Here is a 25,020-nt window from a genome sequence, read left to right on the forward strand (position 1 = left end):
CTGTCGCCAGCCTTCTCTAAGAGCCCATCCAACACTTTACCAAGTAAGTAAATCCCTTTTGCATGGGATACCGCAAAACTTTGATCTGGCCTGCACGTCACCTGGCCAGCATTTGAGCCACAAGGCCCTAAGGGCGGCATTGGAGAGGGCTGCGGATCTGGCCGCTAACTGCACCGAGCCTGCCGATGCGTCTGAGAGGAAGGCCGCCGCTCCCTGGGCCGTAGAGAGGGAGAAAAGAATGTCCTGCCTTGGGACTTTATCTCTAATCTGCTCTTCCAACTGGTCCAACCATACCATTAAGGACCTGGCGGTGCATGTGGCCGCCTTGCTGGCCATAGGGCTCCAGCTGATGTTTCCCAGGTTCCTTTAAGGAACCCGTCTGCCTTTCTGTCCAGCGGGTCTTTTAAGGTACCAAAATCCTCCAAGGGTAGGGACGTCTTTTTGCATGCTTTGGCGATAGCCGCGTCCAATCTTGGGCTTTATCCCATGAGGATGAAGCTGTTTCTTCAAATGGATACCTTCTTTTGAAGGCAGGAGATAGGGAGCCTTTTCTCTTGAGCTTTTTCCACTCCTTGTAATAAGGGCACTAATCTTGTCTACCAATGGGAAGGACCTTCGATTTTTCCAGTCCAATTCCCGGAATATTGAATCTTGTACTGACCTGTTCTAGTGGGAAACAGGAGTGGCCCGATCTGGATTCAGATGATGATGATGAATCTGATTTTTAACTCCCGCGAGTCACTATCGGAGACCAAAACGGGGGATTTTTTTTTTTTTTTCTTCTGGACCTTGTAACTGGAGATAGGGATCTAACCGAACCCCTAACCTCCTGTCTGAGTATCTCCCCTATACTGGAGGTCAAGTCAGCGGTCTCTTCCGAGACCAGGTGATGTATGCAGGGTCTACACAGCTTCCCTCCCTGACCGTCCAGGAGGGAAACCCCGCATTCAGCACACTCTCTGTGCTTGCTCTTCCCAGAGCACTTCTTCCCCTGGCAGAATGGAGAGGGGGAACATAAGGGGGGCAGAGAATCAGCAAGGTGAACTTTCTCGTAGCTCACTTACCCTGGCTGTTAACAGCACAGTACCGGGTTCTGTGGGGGTCGATCGGAGCCGCCGATCCTTTACGGCTCGTGGACTTTTCAGGTTTCGCCCTCTGAGTATCCCCATGTTTCTCAGAGCGGCTGCTGCTGCTCGATCGCTGCTGGGGCCTCTCTGAAGCTTGAGGCCGTGTCTGTGGCTCGTCCAGAGGCTATGGCTGCTCCTGCGACGCCATCCTGAGATAACACAGGGCCAGAAGAGCCTCTCCACTGACCTGAGGCAGTTAATTAGCCGGCCACTCCCGGTACCGCCCCCTCTGGGGCCAGCAGGTGTCATTCATTCAGCCTGCCGAGTACCTATCCTGGTGTCCAGCTTCTCCCCCCCCCCCCCGACCGCGGCGGGGACCGGAAACCCCCGGCCAGGCGCGCGCGCCCCCGGGCACGCTGCGCATGCCCCGGCCGCCCAGCTCCCCCAGAGGCGCACACCGCCGACTTCACAGCCGCGGCCCACAGCACACGGCCGGTGTGTCACACAGCGCGACCAGGCCGCATCATCAGCCCGCGCGTCACCGGCCCCCACCTCCGGCGGAAGCCGACGCCCCAGCAATGCCGCGGACGCCCCCCGGGCCCGCGCCACCCCCCGCCAAAGGGGACCGCCGCCCCCCCAGGACCGGATGAGGAGGGAAGTGGACCTACTCACCCGGTACCGGCGTCGGGCCTCCAGAAGTAGGCTCTCCCCCTGAAGGCCACTTCCACCTGCTGCCGCCTGCACCAACAGTCCCCCTGCCGTGCGGCGCTTCCAATGCTCCGGATAGGCCGAGGCAGGGGACCCCCGCTACCTGAGTCGGCTGCCGGGCATGGGCTTCCATCCAGACTCCTGAAGGTATGTCTGAAGGGATCCCCTGTCAGGGACAGGAAACCAACTGAGGCGGGAGAGAGGGCCGCCCTTTTTATGTCTGTAGGTTTCCTGTCCCCGAAGGGCGGATCCCCTCTCTCGTGGTGCTGTCATGGCGACTGAATAAATTCCAAATTTAGCTTAAAAAAACAAATTGCTCCATATTCCCAGACCCGTAGCGTCTCCATTTTTCATGATCACGGGTTGGTTGAGGGCTTATTTTTTGCGCGCCGAGCTGACGTTTTTCATGATACCATTTTGGTTCAGATACATTCTTTTGATCGCCCGTTATTGCATTTTACTGCAATGTCGTGGCAACCTAAAAAACGTTTTTATTTTTTTCCCCGCTACGCCATTTAGCGATCAGGTTAATGCTTTTTTTATTGATAGATGGGCGATTCTGAACGTGGTGTTACCGAATATGTGAATGTTTGATTTTTTTTTTTTTATTTTGAATGGGGCAAAAGGGGGGGTGATTTAAACTTTTATATTTTAATTTTTTTAAATTTTTAAAACTATTTTTCTTTTAACTTTTGGCATGCTTCAATAGCCTCCATAGGAGGCTAGAAGCTGCCATAGTCTGATCGGCTCTGCTACATAGAGACGATGCTCAGATCACCTCTATGTAGCAGAATTACAGACTTGCTATGAGGGCCGACCACTGGGTGGTGCTCATAGCAATCCGGCATCAACAACCATAAAGGTCTCAAGGAGACCTCTGGTTGTCATGCCGACACACCAGTGACCCGCGATCACGAGACGCGGGTCACCAGTGAGTGTATTTCCAGCCGGATGGCTTGAAGCGCTTGTTAAATGCCACTGTCAGAGATTGACAGTGGCATTTAACTAGTTAATAGCCGCAGGCGGATCACGATTTCGCCCGCGGCTATTGCGGGCACATGCAGCTGTTCAAAACTATACGTCCGATGTCAGTAAGGGATTAAAGCAAACATTTTTAACGTATTGCTTGTTTCATTTTCATTTCTGCTTGCCCAAAATATATTTGACAGCTCTAATAAGTGTCATAGCATGTTTTCATTCATTATTGGCACCCCTCCCTGATACCTATATAGTTCAGTTATTGCACGTAGGTTCATATCATATGTAATGGGTATGGGTTTAGAACATAGCCATAGGATGAATAACAGTTTCCTATCTGCATGCCTTGCTTTTTAGAAAAGTATAAGTTACTAAATACTAAAATGTCGTTCTTCATATCACGTCCAATCACTAAGTACTTTGAGAGCACATATTGCATGCAATTACACTTCCTAGTACAGAATACTTATGAAATATTACAATTACCTTAAATGGGTTGTCTACTACTCCGACATCCCCTTCAGAATCCCTAAGTTTCCCCCAGTAAATAGTACTCACCTCCGGTTCAGGCGTTGTTCCTGCAGTTATGGCACTGGCTCTCTCGGACTTGCGTGATATAACAATGATCACTGAGACCACTCAGGGCTTCACTCTCCCCTCCAGATACATCAAGACATTCAGAGAAAGTGAGAAGGCAACCACAATTCTTACCTCCTCCGGATGTTAATTACCTCCGTAGTAGAGGAGACTGACTTGCCGCAGGGATTTCGTGACATAATTGAACACGCTCCCCAGGAGAGCCAGTGCCGACTTCGCTGGAACGATGCCAGTACCAGAGGTGAGTATAAGTGTTATTATTTTACTTGGTGGAAACTGAGATTCAGAAGCAGTTGTCCGAGTAGTGAACAGCCCGTTTAATTTAAAGGAGCCTTGTCATCTAAATTATTTTAAATTAAAGTCTCACCACATGTAACCCTTTTTAAATACAGCAGCTAGCCAGCTTCTGACAATCCCAGCCCAGCTCTTATGATTTTCTAGGGGATTCCATGTAGAACCAGGCATTTTAGAATGTGTAGGAGAAGCAGACCATTATTTGACAGTGATTCGGATGTAACACAGCAGATAGACACCTCAAGTCCTCCAGAGCGGGAGCTGCTCCTAACTAGTTATGCTCCACTCTGGCTCATGGAGAGGATACCAGGCTGAGATCTACCTCTTTGGCTATTAGACCACATGCACACATTGAGTATTTGGTGAGGTTTTTACATCAGTATTTGTAAGCCAAAACCAGGAGTGGGTGAAAAATACTGAAGTGGTGATGTGTTTCCATTATACTTTTCATCTGATTGTTCCACTCCTGGTTTTGGCTTTCAAATACGGTGTAAAAATCTCACCAAATACTGAATGTGTACATGTGGCCTTAGTTTACACCTGTTTTAAAGTTGTGAGAACGGCGCGAGTATGTATGATGTAAAAAGTGTGTAGGCCACTAGCAAGGTGGCACTGGCCCACCACAATATTAGAGGATTTTTATGGAGGTCCCAGTGTCAAAACAACACTATTTCGAGCTGACCTTGAAGCCAAGTTTGATTCACACATAGTGATAGCAGCAAAGTTTACATTGCAATTAAAGTGGTAGTGCACAGGGTCTGTAATAAACTTCCAGACCTCTAAAAAAATGTGAAGTGCCTGTATATGGTGAGGCTACAGAGCTGAGCTCCTCCATACAGCACAGGTGCTGGCTGTGTGGTCTCCTCAATTTAACAGAGCAAGCCTGTGAAGTGTGCATGGATGATGCAGGGTTGCTTAAGCCTGTGACAGGTTTCATATGAGATTAATAATTCTGGGTCTTGAAAAATGGTGAAATAACCCAAATAACAAAAAAGAATGCTTAGAAGTTTTTAAAAACTATAAAATATATAAAAAGCAAAACTTTATAGAAATGTTGTATTGCCATAACTTTACCAACAGTACACTGCTCCCTTTTTAATTGCTACTGAATCTAAAATGAATAAAACACACACCATTACCTACAGATTTGAAAATACACTGCTGTAAACTGGAGCGGACACACAGAAGAGGGCCACTCTGCAAGATCTACCGTATGTTTGGGCCCTTTGCATTACTATACCTCAGTGTTTCCCAAACTCCAGTCCTCGTGACCCCAACACATCATGTTTTCAGGGTTCCTTAGTATGCACAAGTGATGGAATTATTAGTAAGGCAACTGAAACTGCCACATGTTCTCTCATCTGTGCAATACTAAGGAAATCCTGAGAAAATGATGTATTGGGGGCCGCGAGGATTGGGTTTGGGACACGACTATGGATCGTCTCTCCTTGCTACTCCTCTGCAAATCTCTTCACTGGCTCCCTTTCCCTCAGCCTATCCAATAAAATTACGAATACTGACCTACAAGGCCATCTATAACCTGTCTCCTCCATATATCTCTATACTAATCTCCTGATATCTTCCCTCACGTAATCTCCGGTCCTCCCAAGACCTCCTACTGTCTCCCACAATTATTCGCTCCTCACCCAACCGCCTCCAAGACTTCTCCCGAATATCCCCCATCATCTGGAATTCTTTGCCCCAACACGTCCAACTATCAACCACACTCGGATCCTTCAGACGAAACCTGAAAACCCACCTCTTCACGAACGCTTACAGCCTGCAATGATCCCCGCTGCCTCCTCGCCACTACTGGAGCTACCACCTCACCATCACGGGAGCTGCTGCAACCCCCCAACCTACTGTCTCCTTCCCCACCATCCTGTAGAATGTAAGCCTGAAAGGGCAGGGTCCTCTCTCCCCACTATATCAGTCTGTGATTGTTAGTTTGTTTCCTGTAAGTGATATCTGTAATTTGTATGTAACCCCTTCTCATGTACAGCACCATGGAATCAATGGTGCTTTATAAATAAATAATAATGATAATAATATTGCTCAGCTGCTGTGAAGGTTGACATGGGCCTATGAGTGGCTGCACAGGTTGCAACAATGGTATGTCCACCCCTGGGTATATGTACAGTTAGGTCCATATATATTTGGACAGAGAACATTTTTCTAATTTTGGTTGTAGACATTACCACAATGAATTTTAAACAAAACAATTCAGATGCAGTTGAAGTTCAGACTTTCAGCTTTCATTTGAGGGTATCCACATTAAAATTGGATGAAGGGTTTAGGAGTTTCAGCTCCTTAACATGTGCAACCCTGTTTTTAAAGGGACCAAAAGTAATTGGACTATTGACTCCAAGGCTAATTCATGGACAGGTGTGGGCAATCCCTTCGTTATATCATTCTCAATTAAGCAGATAAAAGGCCTGGAGTTGATTTGAGGTGTGGTGCTTGCATTTGGAAGGTTTTGCTGTGAAGGAAACATGCGGTCAAAGGAGCTCTCCATGCAGGTGAAACAAGCCATCCTTAAGCTGCAAAAACAGAAAAAACCCATCCGAGAAATTGCTACAACATTAGGAGTGGCAGAATCTACGGTTTGGTACATTCTGAGAAAGAAAGCACTGGTGAACTCATCAATGCAAAAAGACCTGGGCGTCCACGGAAGACAACAGTGGTGGATGATCGCAGAATAATCTCCATGGTGAAGAGAAACCCCTTCACAACAGCCAACCAAGTGAACAACACTCTCCAGGAGGTAGGCGTATCAATATGCAAAAAAGGCAAATGCAATTCTAGGATGTATTAACAGAAGCATACAGTCTAGATCACGTGAAGTTATTATTTCCCTCTACTCCTCTTTGGTCAGACCTCATCTGGAATATTGTGTCCAGTTTTGGGCACCACATTTTAAAAAAGACATCAACAAACTGGAGCAAGTTCAGAAAAGAGCGACCAGAATGGTGACCGGTCTGCAAACCCTGTCTTATGAGGAAAGGTTGCAGGATTTGGGAATGTTTAGTTTGCAAAAGAGAAGACTGAGAGGAGACTTAATAGCTGTCTACAAATATCTAAAGGGCTGTCACATTGTAGAAGGATCATCTTTATTCTCATTTGCACAAGGAAAGACTAGAAGCAATGGGATGAAACTGAATGGGAGGAGACACAGATTAGATATTAGAAAAAACTTTTTGACAGTTAGAGTGATCAATGAGTGGAACAGGCTGCCACGAGAAGTGGTGAGTTCTCCTTCAATGGAAGTCTTCAAACAGAGGCTGGACAGACATCTGACTGGGATGATTTAGCGAATCCTGCTTTGAGCAGGGGGTTGGACCAGATGGCCCAGGAGGTCCCTTCCAACTCTACGATTCTATGATTCTATGATATCCAAATCTACCATAAAGAGAAGACTGCATGAAAGTAAATACAGAGGGTTCACTGCACGGTGCAAGCCACTCATAGGCATCAAGAATCAAAAGGCTAGACTGGACTTTGCTAAAAAAAAATCTAAAAAGCCAGCACAGTTCTGGAAGAACATTCTTTGAACAGATGAAACCAAGATCAACCTCTACCAGAATGATGGAAAGAGAAAAGTATGGCGAAGGTGTGGTACAGCTCATGATCCAAAGCATACCACATCATCTGTAAAACACGGCGGAGGCAGTGTGATGGCTTGGGCATGCATGGCTGCCAGTGGCACTGAGTCACTAGTGTTTATTGATGATGTGACACAGGACAGAAGCAGCCGAATGAATTCTGAGGTCTTCAGAGCCATACTGTGTGCTCAGATCCAGCCAAATGCATACGATCTGATTGGTCGTCGTTTCATACTACAGATGGACAATGACCCAAAACATAAAGCCAAAGCAACCCAGGACTTTATTAAAGCAAAGAAGTGGAATATTCTTGAATGGCCAAGTCAGTCACCTGATCTCAACCCAATTGAGCAAGCATTTTACTTGTTAAAGACTAAACTTCAAACACCAACTGAAAACCACCGCAGTGAAGGCCTGGCAGAGCATCAAAAAGGAGGATACACAGCGTCTGGTGATGTCCATGAGTTCAAGACTTCAGGCAGTCATTGCCAACAAAGGATTTTCAACCAAGTACTAGAAATGAACATTTTATTTACAATTATTTAATGTGTCCAATTACTTTTGGCCCCTTTAAAAACAGGGTGGCACATGTTAAGGAGCTGAAACTCCTAAACCCTTCATCCAATTTTAATGTGGATACCCTCAAATGAAAGCTGAAAATCTGAACTTCAACTGCATCTGAATTGTTTTGTTTAAAATTCATTGTGGTGATGTCTAGAACCAAAATTAGAAAAATGTTGTCTCTGTCCAAATATTTATGGACCTAACTGTATTAAGTATATTGTACATAGAAGTCCTAAGTAGACCTATGTGCTTCTTTGGATCATGGCGGTACACAAACCCCTGGGAGATGGATTTTACCAACTGTTCTGGCTCACCCACAGTCAATGTATGTGGGGCCGCTATAAAGAAATAATGCCTTAAAGATCGGGCTGCACAAAGGATTTGTTTGTAGTTTGAAGTCGTGGACACACCGAAGTTTGCAGAGAGCTGGAGACTTTATTTTTCGATTCCATTGCATCTAGTCAAGCAGTGTGTTGCAGCTACACTGATTCTAGAAAAGAGTATACTAGTATACTACTGCCTGTGAAGACAGCCTGTCATCTGCCTATGACCAAAGGGTGTTATTGTTTTTTTGTTTTTTTAAAAAGTATTTTGTGTCCCATTTTTCTCCATTATCTAAAAACCCTATTGTTTGAAGAAGTTACAGAGGCGGCTGAAGCACTGATGTTTTTAAGTGTGAGTCAGAGGAATAATACTAGCTCTAGACAAGTAAAAAAAACCTTTCCTAGCTGGAACACATCCAGGAAAACAGTTGAAGGATATCTCATCCAGACAGAATGAAATCTGTTGCTTGTAGGATTTTAAATGAATCTCCATTAAGCCAGTCTTCGTCTCATTACGTTACGATGGAGTCAAGTTCCACGACTTAAAGAATTACATTTTCTAAACCATCTACCTCCTCAAAACACTAGGGACATCCATCAATAAAAAGGTTACATGCCTATTAAATTCTTATTATATCCTGAAGGGAAATCTCCACATGTACAGTATGTAATAAAATACAATTGTATAGTAAATGAAGTAGAATACTGTACATCAAACCAGTGTTTTAGAAGTTTGCTTCACCATTTTAGAATTTTTATGAGTTTCTGAAAATCATGTACAGCAATAGTATCTAAGCAATTAAAATTGTCATAATAATGTTTAATAGACCTATATATACTTACTGAGTAACTGTACAGCTAGAAGTATATACATGATTGCCAGTATATCGTAGATCACAGCGGACAATGTTGTTGGAATAATCAGATTCTGGGACCAGGTAGCTTGGATTCACACTGACCTGTGAAATAAGTTTTGTTTTTCATTAGCATTGCGGTGTTGCACTACCTGGCATCAACAAAATATAAACTATCCAATCTTTCCTCACCTTCAAAATATAGTTTCCAGGCTTTACATCTGTGATGTCGATCCACTGACAATCAATATCGGCATTGTAGGTGTCATAACAACCAGGACTCAGTCCCTGAACATTAAAACATAGTTTATTGTAAATTCCATGAGCTATGAGTAATCCTTATACATTGTGTCTTGTGCAATAAGATTAGAACAGCAAATAAACCACTGCACAAAACCATGATCTACAGCCTAAATTGATGATTTAATCCTCTAGTCATCAGCTTATAGGTTCCTCCCATTTTCTGCAGAATGGGACTTTAAGGCCTCCTTGACTTGCCGTTTTAGATTTTTCCTAATTTTGGACCACCTAGTACCTCTATAAAGTTCCCAAATATTATTCAGCGTGCCAATTTTAATGCCAAATACTATAATACCACTGTAATTCTCTAAACACGATACAATACACTTTATTGATCCCGAGGGAAATTATGGTTTGTTCGTTTTCAGGATTCACATTGTTGGGGGCCTACATTGAAATGGGAGTCTTGGGTAATTTGCCCTAAATCCAGTTGTGTTCAAGGTTATTAACCGGTTTTTAGACTTTATATTGATTTATTGATATTAAAGCGGTAGTCCAGTATTAGGACAACCCCGTCTAAATCTGAAGGTTTGCTCCCTTTAAAATAAAAAGAATTAGGGCTCATATTCACATGCGAGAAACTCGGACGAGTCTTGCATGTCTATACCTGGCACTGCCGCCGGCACTAGGATCGGAGCGTTCAGCTGCATAGAAATACATACAGCTGAACGCTCCGATCTGAGTGCCGGGTATTGACGTGCGAGACTCGTCCGAGTTTCTCGCATGTGAGTATGAGCCCTTATACTCTCTTCCTGTGCCGGCGCCTTTCCACTGGTCTTGGCACTTGTGCTCCCAAAGGCTCAGATGAGGTTGTTGTGTCATGTGAGCCCTGTGTCCAGTCAGTTTTGGTGTCACTGTCTCGTCTTCAGATGTATAAGTAATCAGGAAGTTAGGTCCCAGCCACTACTCTCACTTCCTCCTAATTGCTTATACGTTCGAAGGCGGGGACAGTGACGCCAACGCTCATTATTTATTTTAACAGGAGCAAACACTCAGATTGAGAAGGGGTTGTCCTAGTAATGGGCAACCCCTTTTATAGTGTGAGTGATTTTGAGGATGGACAACCTTGACTGCTTAAAATAGCACAAACAGTACACTTTTTGTAATATAAAAAAATCTCCCGACAATCGAGCAGGCTTAAGGGGCCTTTACACATAGCGATATCGCTAGCAATATCGCTGTAACGTCACCGATTTTGTGACGCAGCAGCGATATCGCTATGTATGATACTTACCTCCAACCGGCTCCTCCGCTGTCTGTCGCTGATCGCGCGAGATCGTCCATGTCCATTTCTCATGGGGCGCTTCCTGCTGGCCCCGACGAGCGACGCGTGGACGCAAACGGGAGGACGTCAGGATCGCCTAGTCTGACAGGTAAGTAACAACTGCTGCTGCGTCGCTACATCGCTGTGAGATCTGCCTGTGTGCCAGCTCACTAGCGACCATTTAGTGATGCACCAGCGATCCTGACCGGGTTGTATCGTTGTCGGGATCGCTGGTGCATTGCTAAATGTAAAGGGGCCTTTACACTGCTCCGGTCTGCCACTCCTTTCTTTTCTCTTTCATGTCAGCAAGTTCTCCAGCAGACAGTCTGCTCTTATGGCTGACATGTAATGTAAACTAGTCCAATTACCAGAGATGTGTTAGATAACACAGGTCAACGAAAAAAATTTTTTTTTCTGGTGTCCAAAATATTTTAATGAATTTGGGGTATTTTTGGGGTGCTGATTCTGAATATGTCATCAGTTTTGCCAGATTGGCTCAAGTTTTTGAGATTTTTGGTATCTTATTTATAGCACTTGTTGGTAAATGCGACGCATCATCTCATTAATTTCTTTGGATTAGTACTTGAACTGAGCAGTTCTCAATATAGTTTTGTGTTAATTAGTGTTCTAAAAGTTTGTTCATAGCTTGATTTTTGCACTAACTTTATGTTGTTGTCTGTTTTCCAGTGAAAAGCATGAACTCATCATGAAGAAGTTGTCTTAACGATCCAGACTCATTCTGTTACATTTGTGGTGAATATACACTGCCAAAACATAGAAGAAACATAACACACTTCGTAAAAAAAGTGTATTTTGCCTATTTTGGGGTTATGCTTGGGGACCAAGACAAGTTTTGGGCACCACACATAGTGTGCAAAGCATGTATCGAATTATTACGAAAATGGAGCAAAGGACAAAGAAAAAGCTTCAAATTTGGTGTTCCAATGGTGTGGAGAGAGCCAAAAAATCATCATGATGACTGTTATTTCTGTGCAGTGCAAGTGCAAGGATTCAATAAGCATAAGAAACGAAAATGGGAGTAACATGGAATCTGCAAGAAGGCCTGTCCCTCATTGTGAAGATGTGCCTGTACCTGTGTTTACCATAAATAACAGTCATCATGATGATTTTTTGGCTCTCTCCACACCATTGGAACACCAAATTTGAAGCTTTTTCTTTGTCCTTTGCTCCATTTTCGTAATAATTCGATACATGCTTTGCACACTATGTGTGGTGCCCAAAACTTGTCTTGGTCCCCAAGCATAACCCCAAAATAGGCAAAATACACTTTTTTTACGAAGTCTGTTATGTTTCTTCTATGTTTTGGCAGTGTGTATTCACCACAAATGTAACAGAATGAGTCTGGATCGTTAAGACAACTTCTTCTTGATGAGTTCATGCTTTTCACTGGAAAACAGACAACAACATAAAGTTAGTGCAAAAATCAAGCTATGAACAAACTTTTAGAACACTAATTAACACAAAACTATATTGAGAACTGCTCAGTTCAAGTACTAATCCAAAGAAATTAATGAGATGATGCGTCGCATTTACCAACAAGTGCTATAAATAAGATACCAAAAATCTCAAAAACTTGAGCCAATCTGGCAAAACTGATGACATATTCAGAATCAGCACCCCAAAAATACCCTAAATTCGATGAAATATCTTTGGCACCAAAAATGCTGTTGACCAGTGTAATCAGTGGTCTAGTTTATACTGACTTGTCAAGATCAAAGCTATTCTGCAGGATATTTTGACAAATCCATGTATATTACATGCTACATTATGGAATGAAAAAAAACAAGTCTCTTGCCTTCACTAGAACTTGCTTCCTGCATACATGATTTCATTCCATCTATTTACTTAGTTGGAGACAATAAAATGTTAATTATTGCATTCCTTTGAACCTAAATGTTTTCAACATTTTGTTACCAACCTAATTAGTTACTGTAATATACTGGGAAAAAAGCAGATTCACAAAATAACTTCACTATTACTACATCAAAATGCTATAATAATTACCGTAGATTAAGGGCATCATGAAATTACAATGAGCGCATTGGGATAATTACAAACTTATTTATCTGTAGATGTAAGATGGAACCTGCACTTATGTCATATACAGTATCCACTTACAGAGGACGTGGCAATCAAGCCTGGTAACAGATGGAAATGTTTGACCAGATTTAAAAATATTTTCAGCCCCCACACTTTTGATTATGATTGCATTATAACACATCAGGGGACTATAAGGGTGCGTGCCTACAAAGATCAGGTGAACCATCCGAGTTTATCAAGCAGATGATGCTTCAAGAAATTCTAGCATTTTTTTTACTGGTGTCTTTTGTGTAATTTTCTCTTTTTTATCATTTGGTTTTGGTCACCAGTATTTTTTGGAGGGCTTTCTCGTGCTTTTTTGGTGTCTTTTTTACTGTTGTTTTCAAGTTGTTGTTTTTTCACTCACATTGAGTAATGATGAAACTGCTGGTGTTTTTAAGCAAAATCAATAGAAAAAAAAGCTACAAAAGACATCGAGGCAGATTCCCATTTACTTGCATTTTAACCCCTTTACCCCCAAAGGTGGTTTGCATGTTAATGACCGGGCCAATTTTTACAATTCTGACCACTGTCCCTTTATGAGGTAATAACTCTGAAACGCTTCCATGGATCCCGGTGATTCTGACATTGTTTTCTCGTGACATATTGTACGTCATGTTAGTGGTAAAATTTCATTCATTTAACTTGCGTTTATTTGTGAAAAAAACTGAAATTTGGCAAAAATTTTGAAAGTTTCGCAATTTACCAACTTTGAATTTTTATGCCCTTAAATCACAGACATATGGCACACAAAAAACGTAATAAGTAACATTTCACATATGTTTACTTTACATCAGCATACTTAACATTAGGAAGTTATAAGGGTTAAAAGTTGACCAGAGATTTCTCATTTTTGCAACACCATTTTATTTTTACGGACCACATCACATTTGAAGTCACTTTGAGGGATCTATATGATAGAAAATACCCAAAAGTGACACCATCCTAAAAACCGCACCCCCTCAAGGTGCTCAAAACCACATTCAAGAAGTTTATTAACCCTTCAGGTGCGTCACATGAATTTTTTGAATGTTTAAAAAAAATGAACATTTAACTTTTTTTCACAAAAAAATTACTTCAGGTCCAATATTTTTTATTTTACCAAGGGTAACAGGAGAAATTGGACTGCAAAAGTTATTGTGCAATTTGTCCTGAGTACACTGATACCTGAAATGTGGGGGGAACCACTGTTTCGGCGCCTGGCAGAGCTCAGAAGGGAAGGAGCGCCGTTTGACTTTTTCAGTGCAAAATTGGCTGGAATTCAGATCGGACGCCATGTCAAGTTTGGAGAGCCCCTGATGTACCTAAACAGTGGAAACCCCCTACAAGTGACCCCATTTTGGAAACTAGTCCCCCCAAGGAACTTATCTAAATATGTGTTGAGAACTGTGAACCCACAAGGGCTTCACAGAAGTTTATAACGTACAGCTGTACAATTAAAAAATCATATTTTTTCCACAAAAATGATCTTTTCACCCCCAATTTTTATTTTCCCAAGGGTAACAGGACCCTAAAAGTTATTGTACAATTTGTCCCGAGTGTGCTGATACCCCACATGTTGGTGTAAACGACTACTTGGGCGCATGGAAGAGCTCGGAAGGGAAGCAGCGCCATTTGACTTTTTTGGCTGGAATTGGGATTGGACGCCATGCCGCGTTTGGAAAGCCCCTGATGTGCCTACACAGTGGAAACCCCCCACAAGTGACCTCATTTTGGAAACTAAACCCCCTAAGGAACTTATCTAGATGTGTGGTGAGCACTTTGAGCCCCCCAGTGCTTCACAGAAGTTTATAACTCCCGGGCGTGAAAATAAAAAAAATCATATTTTTTCCACAAACATGATCTTTTAGTCCCCAATTTTTTTATTTTCCCAAGGGTAACAGGAGAAACTGGACCCCAAAAGTTGTTGTCCAATTTGTCCTGAGTACGCTGATACCCCATATGTGGGAGAAAACTACTGTATGGGGACACGTCGGGGCTCGGAAGGGAAGTAGTGATGTTTTGGAATGCAGACTTTGATGGAATGGTCTGCGGGTGTCATGTCGCATTTGGAGAGCCTCTGATGTGCCTAAACTGTTGAAACTCCCCACAAGTGACCCCATTTTGGAAACTAGACCCCTCACGGAACTTATCTAGATGTGTGGTGAGCACTTTGAACCAGGGCTGTGTGGAGTCGGAGTCGTGGAGTCTGAGTCGGTGCTCACATTTTGAGAGCTATAATATTTCCATATTTTGACCCACCGAGTCATGTGCGGTCTTATTTTTTGTGGGACGACTTGATGTTTTTATTGGTACCATTTTCGGGCACGTGACATTTTTTGATCGCTTTTTACTCCGATTTTTGGGGCGCAGAATGAACAAACACCAGCATTTCAAGAAATTCTTTTGGTTAGTGCATTTACACCGTTCCGCGTGCGGAAAAATTGATAAAGCAGTTTTATTCTTTGGGTCAGTACGATTACAGCGATACCTCATTTAGGTCTTTTTTTTATGTTTTGGCGCTTTTATGCACTGAAAACAATTTTATATAAAAAAATTATTTTTGCATCGCTTTTTCTGTGAGCTATAACTTTATTTTTTCGCTGATGACGATATGTGGCGGCTCGTTTTTTGCGGGACAAGATGACGTTTTCAGCGGTACCATGGTTATTTATATCCGTCTTTTTGATCGTGCGTTATTGCACTTTTTGTTTGGCGGTATGATAATAAAGCATTATTTCTTGCTTTGTTTTTTTTGTTTTTTTTTCAAGGGGTTCGCTAAAGGGGTTAACTAATGGGACAGTTTTATAGGGCGGGTCGTTATGGACGCGGCGATACTAAATATGTGTACGTTTATTGTTTTGTTTTTTATTTCTAAAAAATTTATTTATTAGGGAATATTTTTTTTTTTTTTTTATTTAGCGATTTTTTTATAAATTATTTTTACACTTTTTTTTTTTTTACTTTTTTATACTGTCCCAGGGGGGACATCACTGTCATGTGACAGCGATCTGTCACAGGCAGTGTTGGAGGTTTCCTCATGCTTTGCAGGCATGAGGAAGCCGGCTCCCTGCAGCCCTCCGAAGGTCCCCGCTGCCATATTGGATCCGGGGACCTGCAGGGAAGAAGACCCCCGGAGCAGCGCTGCACATCGCGCTGCTCGGGGGGGCTCAGGGAAGCACGGAGGGAGCACCCTCCCTGCCAATGCTTCCCTAAACCCCCGGTACACTGCGATAGTGTTTGATCACAGTGTGACAAGGGGTTAACGTGTTGGGGGCGGTCACGGACTGCCCCTGACACACAGTGCCGGGTATCAGCTGTGATAATCAGCAGACACCTGGCCGCGATCAGCGTCGCTCACCCAGTGAGTGCCGCTGATTGCGCTAGACTATCCCGTCCATGGGCATAGGGCCCCAGGTCCCATGGACGGGATAGTACGTCTCATGTCAGAAAGGGGTTAAAGTACCTATTGTCTTCTGACCGGAAAATACCAGAAGAATGGACATGTCACTTAATTTAACCACTTGGCGTTGATATAAACATGCAGCAGTTACCCCTTAGTGGCCAAGCCAATTTTTACAATTCTACCAATGTCACTTTATGAGGTTATAGCTCTGGAACGGTTCAAAATAGCCTCCTGATTCTGAGATTGTTTTTTTCGTGACATATTGTCCTTCATGTAAGGCTAGTTTCACACTAGCGTATTTTACATGCAGCGCATCTCCTCCTACTATCGCACACGGCCGCATGTGATCTGCACACCCTATCTTTAGCATAGGGTGCGCAGGCCATGCGCTAGTAGGATTTTGGCGGGCGCTGCGCACTTTTGAAGATGCGCCGAACGCACCATGTTGCATTTTGGCGTGCTCGGCGCACCTTCAAAAGTGCGCAGCGCACGCAAAAATCCTACTAGCGCACAGGCGGCACACGGTCTGCGCACCCTATGCTAAAGACAGGGTGCGCAGATCGCATGCGGCCGTGTGCGATAGTAGGAGGCGATGACCGGATGGGGGCGGGGCTTAGCGGCGCCGTGCGCTGCATTTAAATTACGCTAGTGCGAAACTAGCCTTAGTGGTAAAATTTCTTCACTATAACATGAGTTTATTTGTTAAAAAAGACGGAAATTTGGCAAAAATTTTGAAAATTTTGCAATTTTCAAACTTTTAATTTTTGTGCCCTTAAGTCAGAGAGTGGTGTCGCACAAAATAAATAACATTTCCCACATGTCAACTATACATCAGCACAATTTTGGAAACTTACTTTTTTTTTGGTTAGGACATTTTAAGGGTTAAAAGTTGACCAGTGATTTCTCATTTTTCCAACAGAATTTACAAAACCATTTTTTTTAGGGACCACCTCACATTTGAAGTGAGTTTGGGGGGTCAATATAACATAAAATACTGAAAAGTGACACCATTCTAAACACTGCACCCCTCAAGGTATGTAAAACCACGTTCAAGAAGTTTATTAACCACCTCAGGGTGCTTCAGGAGAACTAAAGCAATGTGGATGGAAAAAAATGAACATTTTACTTTTTTCACAAAGAGCTTACTATGGAACCAATTTTTTTTTTATTTTCACAAGGATATCCGTGAAAATGGACCACAAAATTTGTTGTTCAAATTCTCCTGTGTATCCCAATACCTCGTATGTGGGGGAAAGCCACTGTTTGGGCGCATGGCAGGGAGGGAGCACCATTTGACTTTTTGAACACAAAATTGGTTGGAATCAATGGTGGCGCCATGTCGCGTTTGGAAACCCCCTGATGTACCTAAACAGTGGAACCCCCCAATTCTAACTCCAGCCCTAACCCCAAACAAAACCCTAACCCCAACACACCCCTAACTCTAATCCCAACCATAACCCTAACCACAAACTTAACCCTAACACACCCCTAACCGTAATCCCAACCATTAGCAGAACCCTATCCTAAACTTAACTTTAGCCCAACCCTAGCCCCAACCCTAACCCTAGCCCAACCCTGACCCTAACTTTAGCCCAACCGTAACCCTAATGGAAAAATAAAAACAAATAAAAAATTTTTATTATTTTTACCAAAGTTGGTGATAAAGTGGGGTTTGATTTACTATTTTTTTTTATTTTGATCACTGTGATAGGGTCTATCCCAGTGATCAAAATGAACCAATAGGAAAAATGTCCTATTGTTGCTGGGTGCCGGCTAGCACTTCTCAGCGGGCGCACTGCGCATACGCTCACCATTTTCTTCCCGAAAGAAGGCACCGGCGGCTGGGGGGATGCAGGAGGGTCCAGGGACACTGGAGGAATTGGGGGACCCCAAAAACTGACCTGAATCATGTTCTCTGGGGTCTCAGCTACCCCCAGTAGCCGAGACCCTGGAGAAATTCTGATGCTGGGGGGGCGCTATAACTTATTTCTCAGTGCTGTTAAAAAGTGGCGCTGAGGAATAAATACCCTTACCTGCTGCCGTAAAAAGGTGGTCGTTAAGGGGTTAAAAGAAATTAAGTAATTTTTACATAAAAATGTGTGTTCAGTCTTTTGACTGTTTTCTGATTTCTGTTTTTTTTCAGGAGGTATTCTGCTTTAAAAATGTTATGTGCACATACCCTAAGTGTTGTTACCATGGTACATTGATTAAGTCACTCGCTGAATAAATGCTTTTTGAAAGGACTGTTTGTTGTTCATGTGCGTTTTTTTCACTGACAGCACAAAGACACATTGGCCCCGAATCATCAAAGCTTTTATGGCAGAATTCTGCTGTAAAAAGTTTTGAAAAGTTGCAAAATTTTGGTGCAAAATGAGGCTGCGGTAAACTTTTGTGACTTTTGGCATTCTCAGTCCATTTTTGCTCGAAGTGGGCAGTGCTGGGGTGGGAGAGGAGCGTGGCAGACTCCACTCATCAAATTCATGACAAACAGTGGCATCCCTTAAGATCTGTGACGAGGTGCACAAGGAGACACTCGCCACTTTTCAGACTTGCCAGATTCCTTAAAGAGTCCAGCAAATTTCATCAAGACTTGAAGAATTAGGGCCATTGGGGCATATAAATCAAAACTGTCTAATTTTTAAACTGTGTAAAGTTAGTCTAGATGCTCTTAAAATCCAGCCAAATTCATCAAAGTAGTTTACACCACCTATTAGCTTACCTTGTGCCCTATAGGTGTGCCACTATTTTGCCATAGTTTTTAGTATACTGTGCTGCAAGTCATGAAAGACCGCTTTTGGTGTGAATTACGACAGATTTCTGCCACATTTTTGCTGGAGTCACACGAGCATACATTCTCTCCTCCAACAGAATCAGATCAATTATGGTAATGACACTCTGATCAACTTCTCCATTTTCTCCATTGTGTGAGTCCGTGGAAATCGGACCGCACTAAAATGTCATCCGAATGCAGTCACATGTAATTTGTGGATCCTGGTATAATTTTTTTTTTGGAGCCTAGGAACTAAGAATGCATTACTATTTGATCAAAAACTTTCCATCACTGCAAAAGGAGTTATCCATAGAAAAAATAATGTGCAATTACTATTATGCTATTTCTATAAAACAAAAGTAGAAGAGAAAAATCCATACAGTGTATTTGCAGACAGGCACGTTTCAAGGTAATGTGAGGCTGTAGAGGTTTAAAGAAAGTGGGACATGCATGCTTCTCTGCAGACGTGGTGGATGCTATTACATAAAAGGATTTTTAAAAAATCTTGGCTTTGGGTTTGAATAGAAAATGGCTTCTGATCAAATAAAGTCTTAGGTTTCACATCGCATAGGAAAATGTGCATATTATATGAAGCCAAATAACTCTTGCTATTAAGCCTCTTGTTCTGCTTGTAGAACAGTCTATTCTTTCCTCTGGATGAAGCTATTCTTGTCAGTTTGACAATAAGAGTTCACAGAATACTGAATATAACTAAGTCTGTGTTCTGAAGCCACCTGCCATTGTCCTCATGAGATACAAACAGGAAAGTCCTAGACACAATTGGACAATTGTAAAGAATTGTTGTATTGTATCTGTGGTCAAAGACTACCTAATACTCTCCTTGACCTTGTAGATATGCACTGAACTTGCGTATATCCAAATTTTCCTCTATGCCTGACATATCAGAAGTCATATGATGTAAGATGCTAAATATCAATGAAAAAAAAAAAATATATCTCATGGTTGTATTTTCCATGAGGTGAGAGAAATAAGTAATACGCGGTTCCTGACACCTTTCTGGTGGTAGTCTGTGTCCTCTGAGAACAAAAAAAATTGGACATGTTGAAATCCAACTGTCTGATCCTTCTTTCTCTAACAACTGCCATTGGTGAAAGTGCGGAGGTCCCCATACAACCGTGAAACTATTCTAACATGTATAACAAATTAGTAACTACACAGCATTTAATCTTAATCATCCAGACTTCTATTTTCAGTAGTTCAGTAAGCCAGAAGGCATAGACTGTTATCTTTACGCTGACTCTTCTTGTAGTTTGAATTGACATTTGTAAATTGATAAATGGTTACTAACCTTTTATATCCGCTCCTACAGTTTATTGTGCTATTACATTGCAAAACAGAGATGCAGGATCACTGAGCAATGATGTTTGCTGATATGTGGTTACAGATTATATCAGGCTAAGGCCTGTTTCACACTTCAGTTTTTTGTGTCAGTTAAAATCCGCCAAAAAGGAGGACAAGCGGATCCGTTCCTAACTGATGTGAACGGATGCCACAGGATCAGTTTTTTGACGGATCCGCAGAATGAGGAAATTTAAAGGAGCCGCTGGCCGAGAGAGAGAGATTTTCTTTTTTTTTTGGTGCGGCACCCAGACAGAATTTCGGGTTAAATCAGTGTCCGGAGGATCCGCCGCCCAAAAAAACGTTGCAAGCTCCATTTGGAAATCTTTGAGGATGTTGACGGACACCAACATTTTGGCGGATCCTCACAAAAACGGATGCAACGGACGGCAATCCGTCAAGATCCGCCAATAATGAAAGTCAATGGGGAAAAAAACGGATCCGCAAAGAAAAATGGCAGATCCGTTTTTTTTCCAAATCGGCGGATCTTGACTGATTGTCAAAAACGGAAGTGTGAAAGAGGCCTAAGCAGTTTGTTGACTTACAAACATTGAAGGATAAACAACAATGGGAGTTAATCTCATCACCCCTTCCACTTGACCTGTGAATGATGGCTTGTAGAACAGCTGTGAACTATAAAAAGGGATATGCCACTGTAACAAGACATACAAGAGATCCAAAGAACCAGAGACTCTTTGCAAAACCACAACCAGGAACACTCTACAGCAGTGTTTCTCAACTCCAGTCCTCAAGATCCACCAACAGGTCAAGTTTTCAGGATATCGTTAGTATTGCACAGGAGATAATTTCAACACCTGCTCAGGCATTAATTTCCATCACCTGTGCAATACTAAGGAAATCCTGAAAACATGACCTGTTGATGGGTCTTGAGGACTGGAGTTGAGAAACACTGCTCTACAGCATAGCTGCCAGATCATGGCTCCATCATGAGGGACACAGATTTGGCATTCTACAGGATGCCAGCATAAGGGACATTGGCCCCAGCTGAAATAATACAGATCTACTCCATTGGCCATCACTGAGCCCATGGATATGTTTGGAGTAGTCAGGATTTGGACCCACTGGTCACCTGAGCCCTATGAATACATTTGTGAAAAAATAATTATTTTCAAGTAAACTAGGATACTGATAAAAGTGGATGATTTAATGCTGGTGGATGAAAGTTAACTGGTACAAGTCAGTTAATTAAATTTCTTCCCTCCTAAATATTACACGATCAACAGTGAGTGGTATTATTGAGAAGTGAAAGTATCCACAGCAACTCCGTCATGAAGTGACATTCTATGTAATTTTGGGAGAACAGTATGGGTAAAGCTGTCTTTTGTCCCAGCATGATTGTGACCCCTGTGCACACAGCAAGGTCCATAAAGGCATAGTTGGGGGACTTTGGTGTGGAAGAACTTGAGTGGTCATACAGAACCCTGACTTCAACCTCATCCATCACCTTTGGGAGGAAGTACAATAGGTAGAATCTGCGCCAAAAATCCCCACAAACACCCCAAAATTTTGTAGAAAACCTTTGCAGAAGAGGGATCAACTCTATATTAATGCCAATGGGTTTAGAATTGGTTATCATAAGACCTCCAGTGAGTGTAATGTGTAAGTGTCACAATACTTCTGCCCATATAGACAATATTTTATAAATTGCTGCTTAATATAATGATCATTTGGGTTCATACTTTCCCATTATTACGTTTCTCACCTGTGTATGTGCAGTACATGCAAATCTCCTGTAGTAACCGTAGTCACAAGAGGTATCCTCCAAGCAGAAGCTGGCCTTGTGTCCTTCAGCAACTCTTCTGTGCGACTGTGCATCAAGTAAGTCATAGTGACTGAATTCATCCATACTGTGGTAATGTCTGTAAATGACAAATTACAACTGCATTTATTGAGTTCAATGTGTTTTACTTTGAAAGAAACCTCAACCTATTGTGCGTATGGGTGTGTCTGTATACTGTGGCTTGCGAAAATATTCACCCCCTTGGCTTTTTACTTATTTTGTTACAACCTCTGTTTATTTTTGTAATCCGATTTGAGTGTGATGCATCAACACTACATAGTCTAAGTTGGTGAAGTGAAGTGAGAAAAATCTAGAAATAAATTAAATTTATGGGATCAAATAACTAAAAATTGGTATGTGCATATGTATTCACCGCTTTTGCTTTGAAGCCCCTAAAAATGTCTGGTGCAAACAATTACCATCATAAGTCACATGCTTAGTGAAAGGAAGTCCACCTATGTGCAATCTAAAGGCCTTGTCACACACCAGCGATATCGCTGTGTGTGACGTGCATCAGCGACCGCCCCCCCCCCGCCGGGTATCGCTGATCGTGCAGGAATGTCCTGGGCCATTTTTTAATCGTTGGTCTTCCGCTGGCCAGCACGCGGCAGCGGGAGATCAACGATCAGCGAGCTCCCAGCGCTGCAAGCAGGTAAATATCGGGTAACTAAGCGCGCGTCGCTTAGCTACCCACTGTGTACCTTGGATACCTGCATGCTCTCCTGGGAGCTGGTATCCAAGGTACACGGTGGGTAACTAAGTGACGCTCGCGCTTAGTTACCCGATATTTACCTTGGATACCAGGGTCCTCGCTGGTCCTGATCGCTGGTGAGTCTGCCTGTTTGACAGCTCACCAGCGATCATGTAGAGAGGCACCAGCGATCCTGACAAGGTCGTATCGTTGTCGGGATCGCTGGTGCATCGTTTAGTGTGACAGGACCCTAAGTGTCACATGGTCTGTCAGTACATACAGACCTGGAGAAGTTTTGCCTTGAGGAATGTGGAAAGCTCATAGAGACTTATCCAGAGTGACTTTAGAGGTGTTAATAGTTATGTACACTGAAGTTTTCAATTATTTTGTCCTGTTTGTTGTTTGCTTCACAATAAAAAGCAAAAGCAAATGTTCACAGTTTTTAGGCATGTTCTTTACATAAATTGATGCAAACCCTCAAAAAACAGTAAAATTCCAGGTTGTGAGGTAGCAAAGCACACCAAGGGGGTGAATACTAATACTGTTGCAAGCCACTGTATATAGATAGCTAGATATCATGAATGCTGGCAAAGCGCTGTAGTGTGCTTAGGCAGAGGAATACACACATAGACATGAGGTGAGACCCTGAAAATTTGCAAATGAAAATGTATTGGTCCCATTAAAGACCAAGGCAGCCTATAGCGAATGTTCAGCTTTGCAATACATAAAACATTACCTGGGCAGATTTATAAAACTATTTAAAAGAAAAAAAATGTGCCACTAGCCACCAATAACAGTGCGACTTTAACTTTACTGCAGCAGTTAAAGAGATGAAAGCTGCACTGTGACTGGTTATTACAGGCAACAAACACTTTTCTTTTAGACCACTTTTATATATTTGCCCTTATTATGTTTTATCTATTTCATATTAAAAGATAAATAAAAAGTCTTAAGTCTGGACATTCACTAACAGTTTTTCTTGATGCTAATCGGGCTACTTAATTACTTTTAGACCATTTTGGTAAATGAGGCCCTCTGTGACCGTTGTTTTCTTGACATAACCTTAGTCCAGGGCACGAGTGATGACTCTCTTCTAAAAGAATCGGCTTGATTAAGGTAATGACACACAGGTCAAACTCTGATCCGTGTGTCAGTTCCCTGTAATCTGATTCTCTCAACCTTCTCTATTGTCTGTGTCCATTGAAATCAGACTGCACTTGGATGACATTTGAGTGCCATCCCATATTTTACACCCATGGACTTGAAAAGGTGCGTGTCATCCAGTTTGCAGAGCAAGTCGCAGCATGCTGCTATTTTTTCCACAGACTGAACCGGTCTGTGGAAAGACACACAGATCTGCACTTGCCCATTATATTACATTGGTCTGATAAAACATAATGTCACGCTCTCAATTTATGCATGGGCATAGACGAAGAGTTAAAAAAACAATGATTTTAAGATTGCCTAAAGCAACCATTGGGGTGGAGCATGGGAAGGATGGCATTGGCTCATTAGGATTGTTGAATAAAGACTCCAAGCATAGGAAAAGCGCAAAATTTTTGACTCTGGCTTTGTTTCAAAGATTATTGCTAGAATTCTGTTGTAAAGCTGATTTGAAATTATGGAACATTTTTGCAACTTTAGGTGTTTTTATGCCATTTTAGGCCAGCTCCACCATTTTTTAAAAAGTTGGAGCTTCGAAGGTAATGAGGTGAATAAGGGCTCACCAATTCATCATAATTTAAGCCACAAAAGGGGCATAAACCATGGCAGAATTAACTCCTGTCTGAGTAAATGTCCTAAAGCATCACTCTGGCGTTTTTGTTTTTTTTTCAGCGCTGGAGTGGTGCTTAATAATAATAATAATAATTTAATTTCTATAGCGCTGACATATTCCACAGCACTTTACATTTCAGAGGGGACTTGTAGAGACAATAGACATTACAGCATAACAATAATCACATAGATAATAACAGATACCAAGAGGAATGAGGGCCCTGCTCGCAAGCTTACAATCTGAGGAAAAGGGGAGACATGAAAGGTGGGTGGTAACAATTGCTTTTGTTGTACGGACAATGAACCGGTCATCACCCTAAGTATGTAACAGTACAGACACAGAGGGCTATTAAATGCATAAAGCATGTGAGAACATGATGCAGGGAACCTGGTTATGGTTAAAAAAAAAAATAAATTTTGAATGGGCAACACAGAGATAAGTTAATGTGTTGAGGCAGTAGGCCAGTCTGAACAAATGTGCTTTTAGGGCGCGCTTAAAATTGTAGGGATTGGGGACTAATCGCATTAACCTGGATAGTGCATTCCAAAGAATTGGCGCAGCACGTGAAAGGTCTTGGAGACGGGAG

At 42.5% G+C, this 25,020-nt stretch overlaps 1 protein-coding gene and 1 long non-coding RNA gene across 2 annotated transcripts in view; one reads left to right on the plus strand and one right to left on the minus strand.

Moving 5' to 3' along the window:
* LOC141059309 (uncharacterized) overlaps window positions 1–25,020 on the plus strand; it is a 125,692-nt gene that overhangs the window by 21,948 nt on the left and 78,724 nt on the right. The window lies entirely within an intron of this gene.
* Window positions 1–25,020, minus strand: part of LOX (lysyl oxidase) — a 115,893-nt gene that overhangs the window by 14,622 nt on the left and 76,251 nt on the right. The window contains exons 4-6 of the mRNA XM_073555572.1: window positions 21,889–22,045; window positions 9,180–9,275; window positions 8,977–9,092 (exon numbers count right to left, since the gene is read on the minus strand). Coding sequence (XP_073411673.1) covers window positions 8,977–9,092; window positions 9,180–9,275; window positions 21,889–22,045 — 369 coding nt within the window. The remainder of the gene's footprint in view (window positions 1–8,976; window positions 9,093–9,179; window positions 9,276–21,888; window positions 22,046–25,020) is intronic.

This window comes from Dendrobates tinctorius, unplaced genomic scaffold, assembly GCF_039654945.1.
Source record: "Dendrobates tinctorius isolate UK_male_01 unplaced genomic scaffold, ASM3965494v1 ptg000003l, whole genome shotgun sequence".
Classification (NCBI taxonomy): domain Eukaryota; kingdom Metazoa; phylum Chordata; class Amphibia; order Anura; family Dendrobatidae; genus Dendrobates; species Dendrobates tinctorius.